This window comes from Heptranchias perlo, unplaced genomic scaffold (genome assembly GCF_035084215.1).
Source record: "Heptranchias perlo isolate sHepPer1 unplaced genomic scaffold, sHepPer1.hap1 HAP1_SCAFFOLD_47, whole genome shotgun sequence".
In the NCBI taxonomy this organism is placed as follows: Eukaryota; Metazoa; Chordata; class Chondrichthyes; order Hexanchiformes; family Hexanchidae; genus Heptranchias; species Heptranchias perlo.
The window spans coordinates 3,884,113-3,911,899 of NW_027139484.1; the positions used below are offsets into that span (position 1 = coordinate 3,884,113).

Genomic DNA, 27,787 nt, shown 5'->3' on the forward strand with positions numbered 1-27,787 from the left:
ATTCACCCCTGCGATTGGGTCAGAACCCGCTGATTGACATCCCCGCTCACCAATCGGGGCTCGGCCCCCGCCCCGAGCTCGATGAATTGACCGCGAGGGGGGCGGTGCGGCCCCGATCACGAGACGGCTGATTTTAAAACTGCGCGGCCGTTAAACCGAAACCGCGCGAGCCGGGAGTGCGCGTGATGTCAGTCACCTGGGTGGATCATTTTCAGCTACAGGCACGATGGGCAGAATGGCCTCCTGGGTCATAAATTTCTATGATTCTGAGATGGTATGTGGTTCTGTGACATGTGATATTTGATTTTATTAATACAATTGTAAACAATTTTACAACACCAAGTTATAGTCCAGCAATTTTATTTTAAATTCACAAGCTTTCGGAGGCTTCCTCCTTCCTCAGTCCATCACCGGCATCTCCACATCTTTATTAATACAGTCAGTGATGGAGAGTATTAATGCTCTCAGGAATGGAGTGGGTGGAATTAATACAGTCAGAAATCGAGCGAGGGAGTATTAATACCATCAGAAATCGAGTGAAGGAGTATTAATACCGTCAGAAATCGAGTGAAGGAGTATTAATACCGTCAGAAATCGAGTGAAGGAGTATTAATACCGTCAGAAATCGAGTGAAGGAGTATTAATACCGTCAGAAATCGAGTGAAGGAGTATTAATACCGTCAGAAATCGAGTGAAGGAGTATTAATACCGTCAGAAATCGAGTGAAGGAGTATTAATACCGTCAGAAATCGAGTGAAGGAGTATTAATACCGTCAGAAATGGAGTTGGGGCGTATTACTACCTTATGGAATGGAGCGGGGAAGATCAATACCGTCAGGAATGGAGAGGGGGAGTATTCAAACCGTCAACATTTCTTCACTTTAATATTAATACTGTAAGGAATGGAGCTGAGGCGTATTCATTTTGTCAGTGTGTTAATACAGTCTGATTTAGCAGCGGATTATCACGACTGTCAGGAATCGAATGGGGAGTATTAATACTGTCAGGATTCGAGCTGTGAAGTCTTAATTCCCTCGGTAATGGAGCATGAGATTATTAATACCGTCAGTAATAAAGTGGGGTATTATTAATACCGCCAGGAATGGAGCGTTGGAGTATTAAAACTGTCAGTGATGGAACAGGGAGTATTGATACTGTCAGTAATGGAGTGGGGAGTATTAACACTTTCAGTGATAGTGGATCAGGCTGGATAGCTCATTTTCGGCCAGCGCAGGCACGATGGGCCGAATGGCAACCTTCTGGGCCGTAAATCTCTATGATTAAGATTCGATATGATTCTGTGATATGTGATCCATCATCCTGTGATTTCAGATTCTATGGTCGGTTAGTCAATCATTTTACGGTCCTGTGAGATCTACAAGAACATAAGAAATAGGAGCAGAAGTCGGCCTCACGGCCCCTCGAGCTTGCTCTGCCATTCAATCAGATCATGGCTGATCTTCGACCTCAACTCCACTTTTCTGCCCATATCCCTCAATTTCCCTAAGAGTCCAAAAATCTATCGATCTCAGTCTTGAATATACTCAATGACTCAGCATCCACAGCCCTCTGGGGTAGAGAATTCAAAAGATTCACAACCCTCTGAGTGAAGAAATTCTTCCTCATCTCAGTCCTGAATTTCCAACCCCGTATCCTGAGACGATGCCTCCTTGTTCTAGATTATCCAGCCAGGGGAAACATCCTCTCCGCATCGACCCTGTAAAAACCCCTCAGAATCTCATTTGTTCCAATGAGATCACCTCTCATTCTTCTAAACTCCAGACAGTATCGGCCCATTCTACTCAACCTCTCCTCATAGGACAACCCTCTCATCCCAGGAATTATACAGTGAACTTTTGTTGCACTGCATGTAAGGCGAGTATATCCTTCTTCAGATAAGGAGACCAGAACTGTCCCCTGTACTCCAGGTGAGCTCTCACCAAGTCCCTGTACAATTACAGTCAGACTTCCTCACCCCTGTACTCCAGGTGAGCTCTCACCAAGTCCCTGTCCAATTACAGTCAGACTTCCTCACCCCTGTACTCCAGGTGAGCTCTCACCAAGTCCCTGTACAATTACAGTCAGACTTCCTCACCCCTGTACTCCAGGTGAGCTCTCACCAAGTCCCTGTACAATTACAGTCAGACTTCCTCACCCCTGTACTCCAGGTGAGCTCTCACCATGTCCCTGTCCAATTACAGTCAGACTTCCTCACCCCTGTACTCCAGGTGAGCTCTCACCAAGTCCCTGTACAATTACAGTCAGACTTCCTCACCCCTGTACTCCAGGTGAGCTCTCACCATGTCCCTGTCCAATTACAGTCAGACTTCCTCACCCCTGTACTCCAGGTGAGCTCTCACCAAGTCCCTGTACAATTACAGTCAGACTTCCTCACCCCTGTACTCCAGGTGAGCTCTCACCAAGTCCCTGTCCAATTACAGTCAGACTTCCTCACCCCTGTACTCCAGGTGAGCTCTCACCAAGTCCCTGTACAATTACAGTCAGACTTCCTCACCCCTGTACTCCAGGTGAGCTCTCACCAAGTCCCTGTCCAATTACAGTCAGACTTCCTCACCCCTGTACTCCAGCTGAGCTCTCACCAAGTCCCTGTCCAATTACAGCCAGACTTCCTCACCCCTGTACTCCAGGTGAGCTCTCACCAAGTCCCTGTACAATTACAGTCAGACTTCCTCACCCCTGTACTCCAGGTGAGCTCTCACCAAGTCCCTGTACAATTACAGTCAGACTTCCTCACTCCTGTACTCGAGGTGAGCTCTCACCAAGTCCCTGTACAATTACAGTCAGACTTCCTCACCCCTGTACTCCAGGTGAGCTCTCACCAAGTCCCTGTACAATTACAGTCAGACTTCCTCACCCCTGTCCTCCAGGTGAGCTCTCACCAAGTCCCTTTACAATTACAGCCAGACTTCCTCACCCCTGTACTCCAGGTGAGCTCTCACCAAGTCCCTGTCCAATTACAGTCAGACTTCCTCACCCCTGTACTCCAGGTGAGCTCTCACCAAGTCCCTGTACAATTACAGTCAGACTTCCTCACTCCTGTACTCCAGGTGAGCTCTCACCAAGTCCCTGTCCAATTACAGTCAGACTTCCTCACCCCTGTACTCCAGGTGAGCTCTCACCAAGTCCCTGTACAATTACAGTCAGACTTCCTCACCCCTGTACTCCAGGTGAGCTCTCACCAAGTCCCTGTCCAATTACAGCCAGACTTCCTCACCCCTGTACTCCAGGTGAGCTCTCACCAAGTCCCTGTCCAATTACAGTCAGACTTCCTCACCCCTGTACTCCAGGTGAGCTCTCACCAAGTCCCTGTCCAATTACAGTCAGACTTCCTCACTCCTGTACCCCAGGTGAGCTCTCACCAAGTCCCTGTACAATTACAGTCAGACTTCCTCACCCCTGTACTCCAGGTGAGCTCTCACCAAGTCCCTGTACAATTACAGTCAGACTTCCTCACCCCTGTACTCCAGGTGAGCTCTCACCAAGTCCCTGTACAATTACAGTCAGACTTCCTCACCCCTGTACTCCAGGTGAGCTCTCACCAAGTCCCTGTCCAATTACAGTCAGACTTCCTCACCCCTGTACTCCAGGTGAGCTCTCACCATGTCCCTGTACAATTACAGTCAGACTTCCTCACCCCTGTACTCCAGGTGAGCTCTCACCAAGTCCCTGTCCAATTACAGTCAGACTTCCTCACCCCTGTACTCCAGGTGAGCTCTCACCATGTCCCTGTACAATTACAGTCAGACTTCCTCACCCCTGTACTCCAGGTGAGCTCTCACCAAGTCCCTGTACAATTACAGTCAGACTTCCTCACCCCTGTACTCCAGGTGAGCTCTCACCATGTCCCTGTACAATTACAGTCAGACTTCCTCACCCCTGTACTCCAGGTGAGCTCTCACCATGTCCCTGTCCAATTACAGTCAGACTTCCTCACCCCTGTACTCCAGGTGAGCTCTCACCAAGTCCCTGTCCAATTACAGTCAGACTTCCTCACCCCTGTACTCCAGGTGAGCTCTCACCATGTCCCTGTCCAATTACAGTCAGACTTCCTCACCCCTGTACTCCAGGTGAGCTCTCACCAAGTCCCTGTACAATTACAGTCAGACTTCCTCACCCCTGTACTCCAGGTGAGCTCTCACCATGTCCCTGTCCAATTACAGTCAGACTTCCTCACCCCTGTACTCCAGGTGAGCTCTCACCAAGTCCCTGTCCAATTACAGTCAGACTTCCTCACCCCTGTACTCCAGGTGAGCTCTCACCAAGTCCCTGTACAATTACAGTCAGACTTCCTCACCCCTGTACTCCAGGTGAGCTCTCACCAAGTCCCTGTACAATTACAGTCAGACTTCCTCACCCCTGTACTCCAGGTGAGCTCTCACCAAGTCCCTGTCCAATTACAGTCAGACTTCCTCACCCATGTACTCCAGGTGAGCTCTCACCATGTCCCTGTACAATTACAGTCAGACTTCCTCACCCCTGTACTCCAGGTGAGCTCTCACCAAGTCCCTGTACAATTACAGTCAGACTTCCTCACCCCTGTACTCCAGGTGAGGTCTCACCAAGTCCCTGTACAATTACAGTCAGACTTCCTCACCCCTGTACTCCAGGTGAGCTCTCACCAAGTCCCTGTACAATTACAGTCAGACTTCCTCACCCCTGTACTCCAGGTGAGCTCTCACCAAGTCCCTGTACAATTACAGTCAGACTTCCTCACCCCTGTACTCCAGGTGAGCTCTCACCAAGTCCCTGTACAATTACAGTCAGACTTCCTCACCCCTGTACTCCAGGTGAGCTCTCACCAAGTCCCTGTACAATTACAGTCAGACTTCCTCACTCCTGTACTCCAGGTGAGCTCTCACCAAGTCCCTGTCCAATTACAGTCAGACTTCCTCACCCCTGTCCTCCAGGTGAGCTCTCACCAAGTCCCTGTCCAATTACAGTCAGACTTCCTCACCCCTGTACACCAGGTGAGCTCTCACCAAGTCCCTGTCCAATTACAGTCAGACTTCCTCACACCTGTACTCCAGGTGAGCTCTCACCAAGTCCCTGTCCAATTACAGTCAGACTTCCTCACCCCTGTACTCCAGGTGAGCTCTCACCAAGTCCCTGTCCAATTACAGTCAGACTTCCTCACCCCTGTACTCCAGGTGAGCTCTCACCAAGTCCCTGTACAATTACAGTCAGACTTCCTCACCCCTGTACTTCAGGTGAGCTCTCACCAAGTCCCTGTCCAATTACAGTCAGACTTCCTCACCCCTGTACTCCAGGTGAGCTCTCACCAAGTCCCTGTACAATTACAGTCAGACTTCCTCACCCCTGTCCTCCAGGTGAGCTCTCACCAAGTCCCTGTCCAATTACAGTCAGACTTCCTCACCCCTGTACTCCAGGTGAGCTCTCACCAAGTCCCTGTCCAATTACAGTCAGACTTCCTCACCCCTGTACTCCAGGTGAGCTCTCACCAAGTCCCTTTACAATTACAGTCAGACTTCCTCACCCCTGTACTCCAGGTGAGCTCTCACCAAGTCCCTGTCCAATTACAGTCAGACTTCCTCACACCTGTACTCCAGGTGAGCTCTCACCAAGTCCCTGTCCAATTACAGTCAGACTTCCTCACACCTGTACTCCAGGTGAACTCTCACCATGTCCCTGTCCAATTACAGTCAGACTTCCTCACCCCTGTACTCCAGGTGAGGTCTCACCAAGTCCCAATACAATTACTGTCAGACTTCCTCACCCCTGTACTCCAGGTGAGCTCTCACCAAGTCCCAATACAATTACAGTCAGACTTCCTCACACCTGTACTCCAGGTGAGCTCTCACCATGTCCCTGTCCAATTACAGTCAGACTTCCTCACCCCTGTACTCCAGGTGAGCTCTCACCAAGTCCCAATACAATTACAGTCAGACTTCCTCACACCTGTACTCCAGGTGAGCTCTCACCATGTCCCTGTCCAATTACAGTCAGACTTCCTCACCCCTGTACTCCAGGTGAGCTCTCACCAAGTCCCTGTACAATTACAGTCAGACTTCCTCACCCCTGTACTCCAGGTGAGCTCTCACCAAGTCCCAATACAATTACAGTCAGACTTCCTCACACCTGTACTCCAGGTGAGCTCTCACCATGTCCCTGTCCAATTACAGTCAGACTTCCTCACACCTGTACTCCAGGTGAGCTCTCACCAAGTCCCTGTCCAATTACAGTCAGACTTCCTCACCCCTGTACTCCAGGTGAGCTCTCACCAAGTCCCTGTCCAATTACAGTCAGACTTCCTCACCCCTGTACTCCAGGTGAGCTCTCACCAAGTCCCTGTACAATTACAGTCAGACTTCCTCACCCCTGTACTCCAGGTGAGCTCTCACCAAGTCCCTGTCCAATTACAGTCAGACTTCCTCACACCTGTACTCCAGGTGAGCTCTCACCAAGTCCCTGTCCAATTACAGTCAGACTTCCTCACACCTGTACTCCAGGTGAGCTCTCACCATGTCCCTGTCCAATTACAGTCAGACTTCCTCACCCCTGTACTCCAGGTGAGGTCTCACCAAGTCCCAATACAATTACTGTCAGACTTCCTCACCCCTGTACTCCAGGTGAGCTCTCACCAAGTCCCAATACAATTACAGTCAGACTTCCTCACACCTGTACTCCAGGTGAGCTCTCACCATGTCCCTGTCCAATTACAGTCAGACTTCCTCACCCCTGTACTCCAGGTGAGCTCTCACCAAGTCCCAATACAATTACAGTCAGACTTCCTCACACCTGTACTCCAGGTGAGCTCTCACCATGTCCCTGTCCAATTACAGTCAGACTTCCTCACCCCTGTACTCCAGGTGAGCTCTCACCAAGTCCCTGTCCAATTACAGTCAGACTTCCTCACCCCTGTACTCCAGGTGAGCTCTCACCAAGTCCCTGTCCAATTACAGTCAGACTTCCTCACCCCTGTACTCCAGGTGAGGTCTCACCAAGTCCCTGTACAATTACAGTCAGACTTCCTCACTCCTGTACTCCAGGTGAGCTCTCACCAAGTCCCTGTCCAATTACAGTCAGACTTCCTCACCCCTGTACTCCAGGTGAGCTCTCACCAAGTCCCTGTACAATTACAGTCAGACTTCCTCACCCCTGTACTCCAGGTGAGCTCTCACCAAGTCCCTGTACAATTACAGTCAGACTTCCTCACCCCTGTACTCCAGGTGAGCTCTCACCAAGTCCCTGTACAATTACAGTCAGACTTCCTCACCCCTGTACTCCAGGTGAGCTCTCACCAAGTCCCTGTACAATTACAGTCAGACTTCCTCACCCCTGTACTCCAGGTGAGCTCTCACCAAGTCCCTGTACAATTACAGTCAGACTTCCTCACCCCTGTACTCCAGGTGAGCTCTCACCAAGTCCCTGTACAATTACAGTCAGACTTTCTCACCCCTGTACTCCAGGTGAGCTCTCACCAAGTCCCTGTACAATTACAGTCAGACTTTCTCACCCCTGTACTCCAGGTGAGCTCTCACCAAGTCCCTGTACAATTACAGTCAGACTTCCTCACCCCTGTACTCCACCCCCCTGACAATACAATGATTCTCTGACCCATGATTCCCAGTCCCTGGAAGCGCCCTCTCCGTCAATCACTTTGGTTGTCAGGGTAACAGGGGACGGGCCTGGGCCTCGCTGTCACTCACCGAGCGGCTGCCGGGGAGGCGAGGGCGGGGTCACCGCCTCCCTGTCAGTCAGTCAACCAACCAATCAGCTGCCGTGGTGATGGAGTGGGCGGGGCTGTCACTCACCGTCCGTTTTTCAGGGGCGGGGCTGCGTTTGACGCAGGCGCACTGACGCTTTTGCAGACTCACGGTGGAGGGCTCTTGTTGGGAGCGGGCGGCCGCGCGGGGCTGGTGGAGCGTCCGCCCGAGAGTCGGCAATGTGGCGGTGGTGGAGGAAGAGGCAGAGGCAGAGTGCGGGCGGCGCAGAGGAGAAGGATGAGCGGCAGGCGGAGGGCGGCCAAGAGGAGGAGGAGGAGGAGCGGGGGTTGAAGGGCCCGGGGGTGGTGGAAGCAGAGGAGGAGGAGCGGGCCGGGCGGCCTGAGAGTCCACCTTCGCCGTTGTCTGCGGCCCCAGCGGACGGTGGGTGTGGGAAGGGAATATTAATACTGTCTGGAATGGAGCGGAGGAGTACTAACAACGTGAGTAATGAAGCGTGGGACTATTAATACTGTCTGGAATGTAGCGGCGGAGTATTAATAGTCTGAGTAATGAAACCCGGGATTATTAATACTGTCAGGAATGGAGTGGAGGAGCATTAATAGTCTGAGTAATGAAGCCCGGGATTATTAATACTGTCTAGAATGGAGCAGAGGAGTACTAACAGCGTGAGTAATGAAGCCTGTGATTATTAATACTGTCAGGAATGGAGCGGAGGAGCATTAATAGTCTGAGTAATGAACCCCGGGAATATTAATACTGTCAGGAATGAAGCGGATGAGCATTGTGTAAACTCCTATCTGTATATTCAGACCATGAAACATTCAGTTTAAACTCCTATCTGTATATTCAGACCATGAAACATTCAGTTCAAACTCCTATCTGTATATTCAGACCATGAAACATTCAGTTTAAACTCCTATCTGTATATTCAGACCATGAAACATTCAGTTTAAACTCCTATCTGTATATTCAGACCATGAAACATTCAGTGTAAACTCCTATCGATATATTCAGACCATGAAACATTCAGTGTAAACTCCTATCGATATATTCAGACCATGAAACATTCAGTGTAAACTCCTATCGATATATTCAGACCATGAAACATTCAGTGTAAACTCCTATCGATATATTCAGACCATGAAACATTCAGTGTAAACTCCTATCTATATATTCAGACCATGAAACATTCAGTGTAAACTCCTATCGATATATTCAGACCATGAAACATTCAGTGTAAACTCCTATCTGTATATTCAGACCATGAAACATTCAGTTTAAACTCCTATCTGTATATTCAGACCATGAAACATTCAGTTTAAACTCCTATCTGTATATTCAGACCATGAAACATTCAGTTTAAACTCCTATCTGTATATTCAGACCATGAAACATTCAGTTTAAACTCCTATCGATATATTCAGACCATGAAACATTCAGTGTAAACTCCTATCGATATATTCAGACCATGAAACATTCAGTGTAAACTCCTATCGATATATTCAGACCATGAAACATTCAGTGTAAACTCCTATCTATATATTCAGACCATGAAACATTCAGTGTAAACTCCTATCGATATATTCAGACCATGAAACATTCAGTGTAAACTCCTATCGATATATTCAGACCATGAAACATTCAGTGTAAACTCCTATCGATATATTCAGACCATGAAACATTCAGTGTAAACTCCTATCTGTATATTCAGACCATGAAACATTCAGTGTAAACTCCTATCGATATATTCAGACCATGAAACATTCAGTTTAAACTCCTATCGATATATTCAGACCATGAAACATTCAGTGTAAACTCCTATCGATATATTCAGACCATGAAACATTCAGTGTAAACTCCTATCTCTCTATTCAGACCATGAAACATTCAGTGTAAACTCCTATCGATATATTCAGACCATGAAACATTCAGTGTAAACTCCTATCTCTCTATTCAGACCATGAAACATTCAGTGTAAACTCCTATCGATTGTTTCATGGACTGAATATATCGATAGGAGTTTGCACTGAATGTTTCATGGTCTGAATATATTCAGTGTAAACTCCTATCGATATATTCAGACAATGAAACATTCAGTGTAAACGATCGATATATTCAGACCATGAAACTTTCAGTGTAAACTCCTCTCTATATATTTGGCATACCAGGAGTTGGGACATCTGGATACGATAAAAATTTTAAAGAGTTTGTATTATCAGAAAAATGAGATTATAATCCAGCAGTAGGTTGTGTAGATATGTATAATTCATAAGACTTCCTGTTGCCATGGTTTAATAATACTTTTCTAAAACAAACAACTCCTGTTTGAATACTATTTTAACTGAGAAAATTATTCTACGAGTTATTCAGTCCTCCCAGCACTGCTGGTATTATAGTGAACATTCACACATGTCCGCCTCCCATTCTGGCCTGTTTCAAAAACAGCGAGAACACATTCCAGTTCACCTGTCAGTTTGAACAAGGCCATCGAGATGCTCTAGTAACGAATTAAAAGTCTTATTTCTAACGCTCATTTGCCCTACGTGTCACAATTAATGCTTCACTCGTCTCCTGTCACATTCACTTCCTGTTACACATCAGAATACACAATTCAGGTATTAAAATTGGAGTGTAACCTCTCGTCCACTGTCAGTGGGGTGTGGGTGTGGGGCCGGGTCAGTGAGGTGTGGGTGTGGGGCCGGGTCGGTGGGGTGTGGGTGTGGGGCCGGGTCAGCGGGGTGTGGGTGCGGGGCCGGGTCAGTGGGGTGTCGGTGTCAGTTTGACTTTGTGGGATGGACAAACAACAACACGTGAACTGTACAGGGTCGGTGAGAAGGCAATCTCCAGATTACAAAGCCTCACTACAAAGAAAAGATGCTTTGAAGTTTGAAACTCGATAAACACGAGGGATGGAAGGATATGTTGATCAGGTTTGATGAAGTGTGGTTGGAGGAGGCTCAAGTGAAGCATCAACACCTGCCTCGACCAGTTGATCCGAATGGCCTATTTCTGTGCTGTCCACTTGTGTGATTCTATGTAATAAAGGGAAGTGACGAGGCTGCATTTTATGAATCAGTTTTGCAAAAAGGGAATTTTGGAATCTTTTCTCTAATTCTGTATCTTGGAACAAGCGAACTCCTCCGGTGAAACTGCGAGATTCCAGTATCCCAGCCAGAGCGTGGAATGTTATGGAAAAGTTGACTGAGTTTAACTTGTTCGTTAAGATTAAACCACAAATGAGACTTTTGTATTACAGAGGAGAGGGCTTGATCAATGAGAGGCGCCCAGATAGACAAGTGGGTGAATAGTTAGACACGTGTATCCCTACTGCCAGCCTTCCTTTCCTCTCAATCTTTTGTCGCCTTCAGAATTTCTGCCCATCTTTCTCACAACTTCATGTTTGAATCTCTCCAATCGGGTTTCCCCTCCTGTTACAGCACTGAAGTGGAAATACTCAATGTCACAAATAACACCTTCTGTGAACATGGTAAACTATCCCTCCTCATTCTTCACCACCTCTGCAGCCTTTGACATGGTCGATCACTTTATCCTCCTCCAAAGCCTCTCCTCCGTTGTCCAGCTCAGTGGGACTGCCCTCACTTGGTTCCACTTTTACTTGTCCAGTCGTATCAGGAGAATCATCACCAATGGCTTCTCTTCCCACCCCCGCACTGTTACCTCTGGAATCCCCCCGTGGATCTAACCTCACCCCCTCCTATTTCTCATCTATATACTGCCCCTTGGAGACATTATCCGAATCAGCTTTCACAGGTATACAGAGAACACTCCGCTCTACCACTCCACCACCTCTCTCGACCCCTCTACTCCCTCTGCTCTGTTACGCTGCCAGTCCGAGATCCAGTCTTAGACGAGTTCAATAACTTCTCCAATTAAACATTGGGAAGAATGAAGACACCATCTTCAGCCCCCGCCACGAATTCTGTTCGAAACACAAACACAAGAGGAGAATTCAGATTGTAAAACAGCAGTCAAATCTATCTCATATATTCATGGTGTTTTCTGAGATTGTGAAACCCTTAATGAGATTCCAAATATGAATGATGTGCATCACCTAACGGTTTAAAGTTACACGATTCATAACATTATACATCAGTATTAATATTAGAACAGTGGTAAATCTCCTCACCTCCTGCACTGCTCATTAGTGTTAATATTAGAACAGTGGTAAATCTCCTCACCTCCTACAGTGCTCATTAGTGTTAATATTAGAACAGTGGTAAATCTCCTCACCTCCTGCACTGCTCATTAGTGTTAATATTAGAACAGTGGTAAATCTCCTCACCTCCTACAGTGCTCCTTCGTGTTAATATTAGAACAGTGGTAAATCTCCTCACCTCCTACAGTGCTCCTTCGTGTTAATATTAGAACAGTGGTAAATCTCCTCACCTCCTACAGTGCTCATTAGTGTTAATATTAGAACAGTGGTAAATCTCCTCACCTCCTACAGTGCTCATTAGTGTTAATATTAGAACAGTGGTAAATCTCCTCACCTCCTACAGTGCTCATTAGTGTTAATATTAGAACAGTGGTAAATCTCCTCACCTCCTACAGTGCTCATTAGTGTTAATATTAGAACAGTGGTAAATCTCCTCACCTCCTACAGTGCTCATTAGTGTTAATATTAGAACAGTGGTAAATCTCCTCACCTCCTACAGTGCTCCTTCGTGTTAATATTAGAACAGTGGTAAATCTCCTCACTTCCTGCAGTGCTCAATTGTCATGTGCTGACAACATGAGTGATGTGGTAAATATATTCTAATAGAAGCACCAACCAGGACACATCTCCATTAACACACGGACAATATCGCTGCCCACAGTGACCAGAGGAATTAAACCCAGCTATATATTATATATGTGGATAGATATCAAATTCATAAAGTACGAGGATTTACTATCAATACTGAACAAATCAAAAATATTAAACACTTCTGTGAATAAAATAATATAATAGCGCCAGAATGTAAAACCGAATGAAGGACCATTTAATTCATCAATGATGATGCTGCTCCATATTTCCTTTCAGATTATTCACTACCTCAGCTATAAGGCTGGTTCTGCTGGCACTGTGTGAGCAAATCTTACCAATGGGCGCTCCCGGTGCAGAGTCTCGACCGACGGGAACTGGGTTGTGGAGATCAGCAGGACTCACTGGATTTCACTGGGCAGCTGTCTGTGTCCCACCTGATGTAGAGCGTTGATCATAACAATCGAGATATGCTCGATCCCAGAACTAACGGCTGTTGTACTGATGGGGGAGGAGGGACTTGGTTTCATGTTTAACAAGGGAACGCGCTCCTGCTCATTTTAATATTTCTGTCTAACCCTCCTGTTAATATTATATTTATTACAGAGCATCAGAATCTAGGAACGTTTGTCACCACCATGGCTGAAAGTCCAAACAGGGGAAAAGATCCAACATCTTCAACAAGAATGCAAATGGACACAGGTAGGTTCAGAAAATTCATCAAAATATAATTTCTGTCCTGACAAGGGGTCCAGATCACGAGCAGGAACCTGCAGCTCACACAAGAAGAGGTAACATCACAGATACTGTGTAGATAGAGGGAAGTGAGTGACCATCTAGAGGGACAGTGCAGTCACAGGTGGAGGGATCTTGTGATTACTGGAACTGTCCAATTGGTACCTGGTGTTGGGGACTGTAAGGTGGATAGAGACAGTGGCTGAGAGGATTGTCTTCCTGAGTAAGTGTGAGAACGGGGAGCTGGGGGACACCCCGAGTGGGGTGGGGGTAAGAGGCAGGCGGGGCACAGGAATAGGAGAGTGATAGTGGTGGGAGATTCTATAGTCAGGGGAATATACAGACTCTTCTGCAGCCCTGAGCAGGTCCCAAATAGTAAGTTACCACCCTGGTGCCAGAAAGAAGAACATCCTGGAACAGGTGGGACCATCTCTGAAGGAAAGGAGAGCAGTGGATAGTCATGGTCGGAACCAATTACACGGATAGAAATACGTTTATAGAGGGAATATTAGGACCGAGGCTCTAGATATAAGATAAGACCTCCAGGTGGTGATCTCCGGATTGTTTTACACTCGGCCACTTAAGGAGGGAAATATGAGGCAGGTCAATGTGTGGTTCTTGGGCTGGAGCAGGAGGGAAGGATTCACGGTCTTGGGGAGTAGAGTGAGTTAAGTCTCCTCCCTGACTTCATTTCACCGCATTCGTTGTGGGTCCAGTGGCTTCTCCACTTTGGCTATTCTTCTCAGATGCAAATCCTTCACTAATTATCTCTAACTCTGGTCCCACATCCTCCTCTAAATGGACTGTTGGAGCAGAAATAGAAGATTTAAGAAATAATGAAAAGATATTAGCAGAATAAAGGAAGGGGACTTAGAAGTAATGAGAGATAAGCTTATTGATGTCAGGGAAAAAACGAATACTGTTTAAAATTCCCCATAAATCAGAGTTCGTTTTAAATGTTGTGTCTGTGAATGTACAAATCATTCCAAACACATTTGGAAAGTCAGAAGCATAAGAGATATGGTCCAGGAGATATGAGACCATATGGTTTATGTTTACACGGGACTCAGAGCAAAATCTTCCTGGTTATAACATTTTGAGGGGAGATTAATGAAGATTCTAACACTGGTGTTAGTGGGAATGTGGGTGTAATGGAGGAGGATGTGGGACTAGAGTTAGAGATAACTAGTGAAGGATTTGCATCTGAGAAGAATAGCCAAAGTGGAGCAGCCACTGGACCCACAACGAATGCGGTGAAATGAAGTCAGGGAGGAGACTTTGCATATAAAAACTGTGCTGATAGATTAGAAAGAGACAAAGTAGTGTATCTGTTCAAGAGGGAGACAAGGTAAACCAGGTAACTGGAGATCAATTAGTGTACGTCAGTGGTGGGCAAACTCCTCGAATCTATAATTCCAGATCGAATTAGAGATACAGGGGATGATCGGGAGGCTGGAACAGATTCACTATAGACAAGTCGTGTTTCACATATTTAAACACCATTTTTTTAAGAATTGACTGTACGGAACGATGGAATGTAGCACATGCGGTGTATATGGGTTTTCAGAAGGTGTTTGATAATGTGCCTCACAGGAGGCTTCAGCTGTTTGGTTTAAGAGGAAATGTCGCCGCCCGGATAGAAAGTCGATAATGTGTTTAGTTTTCCCCATTTTTGTTCACAGATCCGAACACTGCAATCACTGAGCTCCTGACAAAGTGCGACGATTACCAGCTGTTCCAGTTGACGAAATTCTACCGGGACAGACTGGAACAGGCGATTGAAGAGGGAGTGGAGGGCGTCAACTTCGTATTAACGTATGAGAAACATTTCAGTGGACAAGAGTATCACGTAAGTGGGATGGACACAGAATGAGTTTGGATTATTTAAACATAACATAACAGAACTGACAGAATATCACATCTTCGAATCATAGAATGTTACAGAACAGAAACAGGCCAAACAGAGGAGAAATGGATGAAATTACAAATATTCTGAATCTGAACCAATGATTGGATGAGATAGAAATACCCAGCGGAATGGTCAGTATCTGTACAGAGAAAGGACAGGGTAACATCAACTTGCATTTACATCGTGCCTTTAACATAGTAAAACATCCCAAGGCGCTTCATAGGAGCAATTATCAAATAAATTTTGACTCCGAGCCACGTGAACAGTTATTAGGAGAGCTCGGTCAAAGAGGTAGGTTATAAGGAGTTTCTTTGAAGGAAAGGAGCGTGAGGTGGAGAGGTTTAGGGAGGGAATTCGAGGTTAGGGCCTAGGCAGCTGACTCACAGCTGCCAATGGTGGAGCGATTTCCATCGGGGATGCGCAATAGGCAAAACTTGGAGGAGTGCAGAGATGTCGGAGGGTTGTCGGGCTGGAGGAGGTTACAGAGACAGGGAGGAGCGAATGATGAGGGATTTGAAAACATCGATGAGTATTTTAAAATAGAGGTGTTCCCGGACCGGGAGCTAATGTAGGTCAGCGAGCACAGTGGGTGATGGGACTTGGTGTAGTTAGGATACAGGCAACAGCGTTTTGGGTGAGCTCAATTTTATGGATGGTGGAAGATGGAGTGCCGGCCAGGAGACCATTGGAATAGTGGAGTCTGTAGGTGAAAAGGGATGGATTTGGTCTTTCCAATATTTAATTGGAGGAAATTTCCTCCGGACTCAACTATTCCAATGCTTTCCTGGCTGGCTTCCCGTCCTCTGCCTTCGGTAAACTTCAGCTCATCCCAAACGCTGCTGCCTGTACCCTGTCCCTCCTCCATCCCACTCACCTCTCACTCCTGTGCTCACTCACCTGCTGCCTCACAGTTTTCGAATGCCGTCAGTTTTTAATTCCCATCCTCCTGTTTAAGCCACACCATGGCCTCGTCCCACCCAAACTCTGTGACTTCCTCCAGCCTTACAGCCCTCCTGCCCCCTAGAATTCTCTATTGCTCTGGCTCTGACATCTTGTGCATCTCATCATCACCCAAGCAGTAGTGGTCCAGTGTTGGGACGTCTTTCTACATTAAAGGCATTATATAAATATACATTGTTACTGATGACAGTCTTGGCTGCACGAGCCCCATTGCTGGATATGTGCTCCCGGTTACCGAGGTTTCATACCGGCAGTGGATGTGCAGAAAACTGGGTGTCAGACATTTAATTACTTACAGAAAAGTGACGGATATTTAGCACCGTTATTATTATTGGTCGGCTGTCCTCACTGGTAAATCAAGAGTGGTAATTTCTCAGACAGTTTTCCAGCTGATTTCCTCACTTTAGAATCGTCCCTTCCCTGTCACTTCAGCTCTGATTCGCTGCTGTTTTATTTTTAGACAAATCAATAATTTGTGAGAGTAGGAGGTAAGTGCGAGTAACAGGAGTATCATATTGTCAATCAGTAATCTGATGTCATGTTGGACACTGAAGGACAGAGAAAACAAGTCCCATTAAAACTATTGCAGGTTCTCAGTGATTCCTCACTCTCTGAGAACAATATTTCTCATTTACATTATAGTTTCATCACATTTCATTCCCATAATGACTGAATCAAGGTGTTAACAGAATATTCTGCCCATGTTCAGAATTGATCAATACCCGGCCCTGTGATTACTTTCTGTGTTCTTTATAAACTGGGAGATCCCATCACGGAGCAGCTCCGCTCCTTTTCATTCTCAGTCTTTGTCTTTCACTCCACTCAATATAAACTGTGAGATCCCATCACGGAGCAGCTCCGCTCCTTCTCATTCTCAGTCTTTGTCTTTCACTCCACTCCTCAATATAAACTGTGAGATCCCATCACGGAGCAGCTCCTTTCCTTCTCATTCTCAGTCTTTGTCTTTCACTCCACTCCACTCAATATAATCTGGGAGATCCCATCATGGAGCAGCTCCTTTCCTTCTCATTCTCAGTCTTTGTCTTTCACTCCACTCCACTCAATATAAACTGTGAGATCCCATCACGGAGCAGCTCCTTTCCTTCTCATTCTCAGTCTTTGTCTTTCACTCCACTCCACTCAATATAAACTGGGCGATCCCATCACGGAGCAGCTCCTTTCCTTCTCATTCTCAGTCTTTGTCTTTCACTCCACTCCTCAATATATTCATTATTATTCTTTACAGAAAGCCACTGAGCTCGCGGAGAAGGGAAACAGGGCAGACAGTTCCAAACTTCTCCTCAATCTGGTGATGGAGAAAGGCTCCCGGGCCCGAAGGGTGATGTGGGAATCCTTTGTGAAAATGCACAGAATACCAAAGTTTGTCAAAATACTGAAAGAGATTCAGGAACTTGGTACGTTAAAATCACACACTGAATTCAATTTCAGATTGAAACACTGCAGAATTTACTATAATATTACACAGATCAGATTTTACGAAAGCTCATTGATTTAAACAGGTCCTGATCCATTTGATTATATGAACATCGGACGAGGTTTATCTGAAATACCCAGTCACCTGAAAGGTAAGTGATGAAATGGAGATTTCAAACCGTTTATTTCACTTCTGAGAATCAGAATGTTTGACTGTAGTTTTTTGTTTAGAGATTGTCAGAATCTTGGAATCAAGTTCAAAGGGTGGAGGAAACAGAATAAAGTTAGATTTTGATTTGCGAATAATCTTTGAATTGTCTGCGCGATCCATTCCTATTCGCAGTTCTCAATTATTTGTAAATTTGCAGATGTTTTATTACTCCAGTTAATCCAGGCTTAAAAGTTGTGAAAAAGCGTTCATACCTGGCAGGATCCTGATAAACTGTGAATCCCCATACACACCTGCCAGGATCCTGATACACTGTGAATCCCCATACACACCTGCCAGGATCCTGATACACTGTGAATCCCCATACAGACCTGCCAGGATCCTGATACACTGTGAATCCCCATACACACCTGGCAGTATCCTGATACACTCTGAATGCCCATACACACCTGCCAGGATCCTGATACACTGTGAATCCCCAGACACACCTGCCAGGATCCTGATACACTGTGAATCCCCATACACACCTGGCAGGATCCTGATACACTGTGAATCCCCACACACACCTGGCAGGATCCTGATACACTGTGAATCCCCACACACACCTGGCAGGATCCTGATACACTGTGAATCCCCATACACACCTGGCAGGATCCTGATACACTGTGAATCCCCATACACACCTGGCAGGATCCTGATACACTGTGAATCCCCATACACACCTGGCAGGATCCCGATACACTGTGAATCCCCATATACACCTGGCAGGATCCCGATACACTGTGAATCCCCATACACACCTGGCAGGATCCTGATACACTGTGAATCCCCATACACACCTGGCAGGATCCTGATACACTGTCAATCCCCATACACACCCGACAGGATCCTGATACACTGTGAATCCCCATACACACCTGGCAGGATCCTGATACACGGTGAATCCCCACACACACCTGGCAGGATCCTGATACACGGTGAATCCCCACACACACCTGGCAGGATCCTGATACACGGTGAATCCCCACACACACCTGGCAGGATCCTGATACACTGAATCCCCATACACACCTGGCAGGATCCGGATACACTTTCAATACCCAGACAGAGCTGACAGGATCCTGATACACTGTGAATCACCATACATACCTGGCAGGATCCTGATACACTGTGAATCCTCATACACACCTGGCAGGATCCTGATAAACTGTGAATCCCCATACACACCTGGCACGATCCTTATACACTGAATCCCGATACACACCTGGTATGATCCTGATACACTGTGAATCCCCATTACCACCTGACAGGATCCGGATACACTGTCAATCCCCATACACGCCTGGCAGGTTCCTGATACACTGTGAATCCTCATACTTACCTGGCAGGAACCTTTGTGCACTGTGAATCCCACACACTATGCGTATGCACCGCACAGATGCTCTGGGCTCAAATTTAATGAGCAGTGCCTTGAGCCAGATGTTAAGGGTTACCAGGCGCCACCCCCATCCACCCCCCCCACCCCCATAAATCTGCCCACCATCAACTAGAGGGAAAGAGTTGGATAAATGCGAAATATTAAAATATTATCATTTCACAGCACAGAATGAGACGTCAAAGTGCTCGATCTCATCTCAGAAGATGTTAACACAATGGATCATTAATCCGTGGAGGGAAAGACAATATTCAGGGTAATTCGGAAGTTATGGGTTAACTTCCGAATGGCAGAGAAAGTGAGAACCTTATTCTGCTCAAAGAATAGTAGTTTAACTCAGGGGTCTTTTTAGACCCAATGCAATGAATAATGGAAACAGATTTGTAATTTCCCAAACCTGCATTATAAGAAATTCAGACCAAAATGAAATAACGGAGTATAATTATTCGGAGAACAGTTGAAATGAACTGTGAATGTTTTCTGCTCCACCATCACACTGAGTGATGTGGGCAGTAATTCTAATTCTAATCGGTGATATGAAAGGACTGTTCGAAAAACACATTCAATGTAGGTGTAAAACTGCTAAAAAATTGTTCACAATTTCTGAAACACAATATAACAGGAGAATGATTAGAGACAGCAAAAGGCCATTTGGCCCAAATAAGCATGTCCCTAAGAGAGATGACACCAACTACCCCTCCTCACAGTGTATCCACAGAAACACGTACAACTTTTCTCTTGACCCCACTTACACTGCCCTTTTAGTATCCTTCCCAAGTTTCTCTGGCCCTTTGTGTGAGAAAACTACCCTGACTTCCCTTCTCCCTTATTAATTATTTTGTTGTTTGTGAGCCTGTTTCCTGTTTCCATTCAGTATATTCAAGACTGTGATCGATAGATTTTTGGACACGAAGGGAATCAGTGGATAAGGGAATTGGGCGGGAAAGTGGATTTGAGGTAGATCAGCCATGATCTGATTGAATGGCGGAGCAGGCTCGAGGGACCGTATGGCCTACTCCTCCTTCTATTTCTTATGTTCTTTTGTACTTACGAATGTTGGGAATTCCATTAAAACATTTCAATTCAGAAGTTTCTTGCCCAAACAAAATACATCTAACACTCTCACCATTCCTTCAAACTAAACTCCTAATACCTTAATTCATCTTTCTGATTCCCCTCTGTAACTTCAGAATGGCAGTAACCTTTACCTGTGATCAGGTGACGATAGAAATGCACGTAATATCCCAGATAACCCAACCGAGTCCAAAAACAACAGCAACTTAACTCCTGTCCATTCAATCTTTCGCTCTCCCAGTGCACACAATACCCCAGATAACCTGCCCGAGGTCTGATACAATAACAGTGGAAATTCTGTCCATTCACGGTCTGTCCCTCTCCCAGTGCACACAATGCCCCAGGTAACCTGCCCGAGGTCTGATACAATAACAGTGGCACTTCTGTCCATTCACAGTCTGTCCCTCTCCCAGTGCCCACAATATCCCAGATAACCTGCCCGAGGTCTGATACAATAACAGTGGAACTTCTGTCCATTCACAGTCCGTCCCTCACCCAGTGCCCACAATATCACAGATAACCTGCCCGAGGTCTGATACAATAACAGTGGAACTTCTGTCAACTCACAGTCAATCCCTCTCCCAATGCACACAATAACATATTTCCCATTTCCGCAGAAGGTTAGCACCTCTGATGGTTTCATAGGATAATCCACTAGAACCTCCAGTTTCGTATAACCAGAATCACATTTGGATTTTAATGAGATGTCCATGGTTCATTCCAGGGTTGATAGTATTAATCATCAGAGGGAAAATATCACTTTCACAGAAATCTCCATGTTCAGTAAATATTAGAATCATGTGAGGATTTGAAACTTCTCTCCGCCATCATTCACTTTCAAGCGAGGTTTTCAGTAACTCAGTTTAATTTCCTGCTCGCACCTCTATTGAAGCTGGGAATTCAATCTCGGAACATTTACTGAATAGTAAAGTGATATTGAGAATTTGGTTTTATGCCTATACAACTCACATTAAGAATCACTTTCTGTCTGTTCTAATTGAAGATGTTCAACAGAAACACAAGGAAACACTCCGGGTCCAAACTGAAACACTGAGAGTGAACACGATCCGAATAAAGGAGAAGGTTAAGATTTTCCAGCTGGTCACTCTATACACTGAACTAACGGTCATTTCTACTATTCGAGATCGGACACTTGTAGAACATGAACTGCTGGCAAGAGGCCGAGAGCATGAAGAGTGGAGAGAGAAACATCTCCGGAGAGAACTGGAAAAAATCCGAACTGATCAATTGTTCCAGAGCAGCTTTTCCAAGAGAAAATCCAAATCTGGGAGTTCAGCAGCAGTGAGCGGAGTCGCGGGGATTGGAAAAACAACAATGGTTCAAAAGATTGTTTATGACTGGGCCACTGTGAAAATATACCCACACTTTCAATTTGTTTTCAGTTTTAAATTCCGGGATTTGAACGCCATTAACTGTAGAATAAACCTGAGGAATCTGATACTAGATTTGTTTCCTTACTTTGGGAATATTCTGGGAGAGCTCTGGAAGAACCCAGAGGGATTACTGTTTATATTCGATGGTTTAGATGAATTCAAGGACAGTATCGATTTTGCTGACAATCGGAGAAATACAGAGGCTGATTACATGTGCACAGATCCTGAAGACTGGTGTGAAGTGTCTGAAATTGTGTACAGTTTAACACAGTACAAGCTGCTCCCAGGATGTTCAGTGCTGGTGACCAGCCGCCCCACTGCATTACATTTATTGGAAAAGGCTGAGATCAGTGTCTGGGCTGAAATCGTGGGATTTGTTGGTGAAGAACGGAAGGAATATTTCAACAATTTTTTTGAAGATCAGTCTGTGGCAGCAGCTGTTTTCAAACATGTGGAGGAGAACGAGATCCTGTACACCATGTGTTACAACCCTTCCTACTGCTGGATCCTCGGTCTGTCACTGGGTCCCTTCTTCACACAAAGAGACAGGAAACAGCAGCAAGTTCCCAAGACCATCACCCAACTATATTCCTACTATATTTACAACATTCTGAAAAACCATGGCCGAGAGATTGAATCCCCCCGTGATGTATTACTGAAGATCGGTGAGATGGCCTTCACTGGAGTCTCCGAGAAGAAGATTGTGTTTAGAAATGGAGATTTGATCAAGTACAATCTGCAACCTTCCCAGTTCCTGTCTGGGTTCATGATGGAACTTTTGGAGAGAGATGATTCTGCCCAGAGTGTGGTTTACACATTCCCGCACCTCACCATCCAAGAGTTTGTGGCCGCACTCGCACAATTCCTGACTGCAGATCCAGGGGACATCCGGAAACTCCTCAGTGAAGCCCACAGCAAGGATGATGGGCGATTTGAGATATTTCTCCGTTTTGTTGTTGGTCTCTCCTCCTCACAGTCAGCTCGGCCCCTGGAGGAGTTTCTGGGTCCATTTCTTCATCAAACGATCTGCGGAGTGATTGACTGGGTGAAGGAGAAGGTTGAAGGACAGATTGGAAAGACAGAGCGTGAAACTGGGAAAAGGAACCTCCTGAACACATTCCACTACCTGTTTGAGTCTCAGAATCAAACACTGGCTCGGGTCACAGTGGGATCTGTGGAAATACTTACATTTCATGGATTGGGACTGACCCCGATTGACTGTGCCGTTCTGTCTCATGTCATTGGACTCTGTGATACAATAAAACACCTCAATCTGGGGAGCTGCTCCATTCGGTGTGAAGGACTCCAGCGGCTGAGATCCGTACTGCACAAATGCCAGGTGTTGAGGTGAATGATTATTTGTCTCTAACTGTCAGGCCAATTGTAGAACAATCACGGATTGTATTGCTGATCCGAAATGAAGGGAAACAAACAGTTCAGTTAAACCAGAGAGAAACAGATTCAACACAAATATGACAAATGATAAGAGGATCGGTTAGTAATTCCCTCAGGACTGGAGAATCTAAAATGGATCCTTGTGAACAATTCGGGATTTCACAATTTTTATCCGATCAGTAAATACAGGTCACTGAAAGAGTCTGATAATTTAATTGTAATAAATGATATTTATTGTTGTTTTTCTCACTGACTGAGATGCGTCCATTGAAGAGGCTCCTTCTCACTGTTACTTACAAGTAGATCGACACTAATTGCAGCAGTCTGTGTGTCGGAGCATCCCACCCTCTTACCGAGGTGTGGGGGCAAGTGACAGTCACCGGACTGTCAACGTGTGTTGGAGAGGGAAGCAGAAACACCAAACATTCAGTAACAAACAGCAAAACACAGCTTTCGGGCAGTCAACCGCCAGTGGGCGAGCTGAGCTTTCCCCGCAGGACGACGGTCCGTTATCTTAACTCATCAATGACACAGCCCTTCACACTCTCCAATACATCCATCATCTCTTCACCCAGCTGGCAGCACTCGTGCCTCTGAGTCAGAAGGTCGTGGATTCAGGCCCCTCGCTCATTAATCCAGGCCGACACTTCAGTGAGATTTGGGAACTAAAATCTGCCTTTGAAAAGGTTCCAATCTAACGGGTTGTGGGGTATTAGGCCAGGAGTACAGACACACACCGGCCAGCGGTGGGGCCTCACACACAGCGGGAGGCTCCTGGGTTAACCAGGGGGCAGTGAACCCGGGAATTTCCCATAATCTGCCCCCTGTGTGTGAGGCCCCGCTCGGGGAGGGAACTTCAGAAAAATCCCCATAAACTGTCGGGAACGTTGCGCCTGAAATAAATGTGGAGAGAATTTAATGGGAATAAAGTGAGAGACTCCCCTCCCCGATAAACTAGAAGTACAGGGACATTTAAAACTAGTAACAGGACAGAATAAACTCTCCTTGTTACATAAAATCCTGGGGGATGGATTTTACAGCAGCCTTTAGTGCCGTTTCACAATATAACTCACCCCGAGGTATGAAACAGATTAATATAATACTGCATAAAGTACAGGTAATCACCACTTTATCATTTAATTCAGGAAAATTGCCCCATTCCCATAAAATCTGGGATTTAAGAATCAGCAGAAATGAGACAATTTCCCCAAACATGACGGGACCTCCAGGAGGGTGATTCTGATCATCAGGGAATGAGACCGGACTGAGGGACATTTGAAGGCTTCACACAGACAGCACTTTATTTAATAAATATATTTACTGACAGTCCCTGAATATATGGGGCGTTGGACAGAGTAAGATTCATTGTCAGCGACAGGGAAATCTAGTTATTAATTTCCTGAAGATACTACAGGAAACACTGAAAAATCAGAGAGAAATTGTGTCAGATCGGGGATTGGATTCAGTTTGTTTCTCACTCTCTGTATGTTTGTGTTTAGACTGGCAGGAAATCAACTGGAAGATTCAGGAGTGAAACTATTGTCTGCGGCTCTGAGGAACCCGGACTGTAAAATACAGACACTGGAGTAAGTATCAGACTGTGTGAGATTGTGTTTGTAATAACTGGATGTCTAACACTGTACATTAAGGTCAGTATAAGTAATAATAATACAAATAAATACTGGGAATTTACTCTGATTCCTGTTATCTCTGCTCGTCTCTCTCCTCACTCTGATCTCTAGGTTATGGTACAACGGTCTCACAGCTTCTTGTGCCGATGATCTCTCCTCCGCTCTCTGTACAAACCGGTCACTGACGGTTCTGAACCTGGGTAATAATAAACTGGGAGATTCAGGAATGAAACTACTGTTTACGGCTCTGAGGAACCCGGACTGTAAAATACAGGAACTGCGGTAAGTATCAGATTGTGTGAGATTGTGTTTATAATAACTGGCTGTCTAACATTAAACATTATTATTAGTAAAATTAAGTGTTACTAATAATGTACATTATTATTATTATTATCAGTAATAGTGTTATTAATAAACACTGGGGAATTACCCTGATTGCTGTTAATTCTCTCTCTCTCATCCCCAGTCTGGATGATGTCGGTCTCACAGATTCTTGTACCGAGGATCTCGTCTCCGCTCTCAGTACAAACCGGTCACTGACGGATCTGAACCTGGGATCAAACTCCTTCACAGACCGATCTGTCCCCGCTCTCCGCTCCCTCATACTGACCCGCAGGAGTCTGGAGCGGATCTGGTGAGTATTAGTGTTAATGTTTAATGTAATAAATAAAATATCAGTGGGATTCAGTCCCTTTTATGGGTAATATTTCTCTGTAATTATTATTGAAATATTAACCCCAGTCTCCCTGTTATTTCCACTGTTGTTCAATCTGTTTATTTCCTGTTTAATCTTTAATCTGTTTCAGTCTGAGGGGGAATCTGTTCAGTCCAAACGGAAAGAGACACCTGGAGTCACTGCGGGAATCCAGACCCGGACTAAGTGTGGAAATGTGAACATTTCAATTTATAACCATTCCTGGTCTCATTATATGAACATTTCAATTAATAACCATTACTGGTCACATTATATGAACATTTCAATTGAAACCATTCCTGGTCTCATTATATGAACATTTTTGGCCGATTCTCTGTCCCTCCCCTTTAACCGGCCGCGCTCCAGGTTTAAATCCTAACGGCCCTTTAATGGTTTCCAGCTCGAGCTGAGCGAGCGTCGTCTCCCATTGTGACGTCAGAGGCCCAGCGACAGGGTCACGAGACTCAGTCACCCGGTCCCCCAGCGCTGATTCTGCCGGATATCCGGGGCTGGATGGTCCCCAATGGGGCACTGGGTCAATGCACAGACAGGAAGGGCCCAGGGTGGGGCTCAGTCTGGGCTGCAGTGGGACACTGGGTCAATGTACAGAGAGGAAGGGCCCAGGGTGGGGCTCAGTCTGGGCTGCAGTGGGGCACTGGGTCAATGTACAGACAGGAAGGGCCCAGGGTGGGGCTCAGTCTGGGCTGCAGTGGGACACTGGGTCAATGTACAGACAGGAAGGGCCCAGGGTGGGGCTCAGTCTGGGCTGCAGTGGGACACTGGGTCAATGTACAGACAGGAAGGGCCCAGGGTGGGGCTCAGTCTGGGCTGCAGTGGGACACTGGGTCAATGTACAGACAGGAAGGGCCCAGGGTGGGGCTCAGTCTGGGCTGCAGTGGGTCACTGGGTCAATGTACAGACAGGAAGGGCCCAGGGTGGGGCTCAGTCTGGGCTGCAGTGGGACACTGGGTCAATGTACAGACAGGAAGGGCCCAGGGTGGGGCTCAGTCTGGGCTGCAGTGGGACACTGGGTCAATGTACAGACAGGAAGGGCCCAGGGTGGGGCTCAGTCTGGGCTGCAGTGGGACACTGGGTCAATGTACAGACAGGAAGGGCCCAGGGTGGGGCTCAGTCTGGGCTGCAGTGGGACACTGGGTCAATGCACAGACAGGAAGGGCCCAGGGTGGGGCTCAGTCTGGGCTGCAGTGGGTCACTGGGTCAATGTACAGACAGGAAGGGCCCAGGGTGGGGCTCAGTCTGGGCTGCAGTGGGACACTGGGTCAATGTACAGACAGGAAGGGCCCAGGGTGGGGCTCAGTCTGGGCTGCAGTGGGACACTGGGTCAATGTACAGACAGGAAGGGCCCAGGGTGGGGCTCAGTCTGGGCTGCAGTGGGACACTGGGTCAATGTACAGACAGGAAGGGCCCAGGGTGGGGCTCAGTCTTGGCTGCAGTGGGACACTGGGTCAATGTACAGACAGGAAGGGCCCAGGGTGGGGCTCAGTCTGGGCTGCAGTGGGACACTGGGTCAATGTACAGACAGGAAGGGCCCAGGGTGGGGCTCAGTCTGGGCTGCAGTGGGACACTGGGTCAATGTACAGACAGGAAGAGCCCAGGGTGGGGCTCAGTCTGGGCTGCAGTGGGACACTGGGTCAATGTACAGACAGGAAGGGCCCAGGGTGGGGCTCAGTCTGGGCTGCAGTGGGACACTGGGTCAATGTACAGACAGGAAGGGCCCAGGGTGCGGCTCAGTCTGGGCTGCAGTGGGACACTGGGTCAACGTACAGATAGGAAGGGCCCAGGGTGGGGCTCAGTCTGGGCTGCAGTGGGACACTGGATCAATGTACAGACAGGAAGGGCCCAGGGTGGGGCTCAGTCTGGGCTGCAGTGGGACACTGGCTCAATGTACAGACAGGAAGGGCCCAGGGTGGGGCTCAGTCTGGGCTGCAGTGGGACACTGGGTCAATGTGCAGACAGGAAGGGCCCAGGGTGGGGCTCTGTCTGGGCTGCAGTGGGACACTGGGTCAATGTACAGACAGGAAGGGCCCAGGGTGGGGCTCAGTCTGGGCTGCAGTGGGACACTGGGTCAATGTACAGACAGGAAGGGCTCAAAGTGGGGCTCAGTCTGGTCTCCAGTGGAAAACTGATAATTGCATTCAGTACTACTGGGTGCCTCTCCCAGTCAGGAATCAGAATCTGGAACAAGCATCCCTGTGTGCTTTGCCTTTAGCTGCCTTGGCCCTAATATCTGGTATTCCCTCCCTGTTCTTCTCCGCTCTCTGTCCTCCATTCAGATGCTCCTTAAAACGACCTGTTTTCCCAAGCTTTTGGTCACCTGGAGTAATATTTCCTTTATGGCTCAGTGTCAAATTTTGTCTGATTGCTCCTGTGAAGCACGTTGAGACGATTCACTGCTATAAAGGCTTCTATCTAAACGTGAGTTGCTGTCCATGTGCTAAGTTAATAAAACTCCACCGTTTACTTCA

General features: G+C 46.7%; 1 protein-coding gene across 3 annotated transcripts; it reads left to right on the forward strand.

The window, feature by feature from the left end:
- Nucleotides 1-110: 110 nt before the first annotated feature.
- Nucleotides 111-27,787, forward strand: LOC137313329 (NACHT, LRR and PYD domains-containing protein 3-like). 3 transcript variants are annotated; one of them, XM_067979445.1, is made up of 10 exons: nucleotides 111-274; nucleotides 13,078-13,173; nucleotides 14,889-15,055; nucleotides 17,322-17,490; nucleotides 17,596-17,661; nucleotides 21,191-22,928; nucleotides 24,476-24,562; nucleotides 24,719-24,889; nucleotides 25,074-25,241; nucleotides 25,414-27,787. In XM_067979445.1, the coding sequence occupies exons 2-10, from the start codon at nucleotides 13,110-13,112 to the stop codon at nucleotides 25,499-25,501; spliced, it is 2,718 nt and encodes a 905-aa protein (XP_067835546.1). In that variant the 5' UTR covers nucleotides 111-274; nucleotides 13,078-13,109; the 3' UTR covers nucleotides 25,502-27,787. The 3 variants fall into 3 exon arrangements, with proteins under 3 accessions (XP_067835546.1, XP_067835544.1, XP_067835545.1); XM_067979443.1 differs by lacking the exon at nucleotides 111-274 and adding an exon at nucleotides 7,835-8,126; XM_067979444.1 differs by lacking the exon at nucleotides 111-274 and adding an exon at nucleotides 8,036-8,185.

Excerpts from the sequence above, each read along its gene's own strand:
- LOC137313329 (XM_067979443.1), top strand. The coding sequence starts at position 7,925 with ATGTGGCGGTGGTGGAGGAAGAGGCAGAGGCAGAGTGCGGGCGGCGCA. Across the intron at positions 15,056-17,321 it reads TCAGTGGACAAGAGTATCAC|AAAGCCACTGAGCTCGCGGA; the intron begins GTAAGTGGGATG and ends TATTCTTTACAG. Across the intron at positions 22,929-24,475 it reads CACAAATGCCAGGTGTTGAG|ACTGGCAGGAAATCAACTGG; the intron begins GTGAATGATTAT and ends GTTTGTGTTTAG.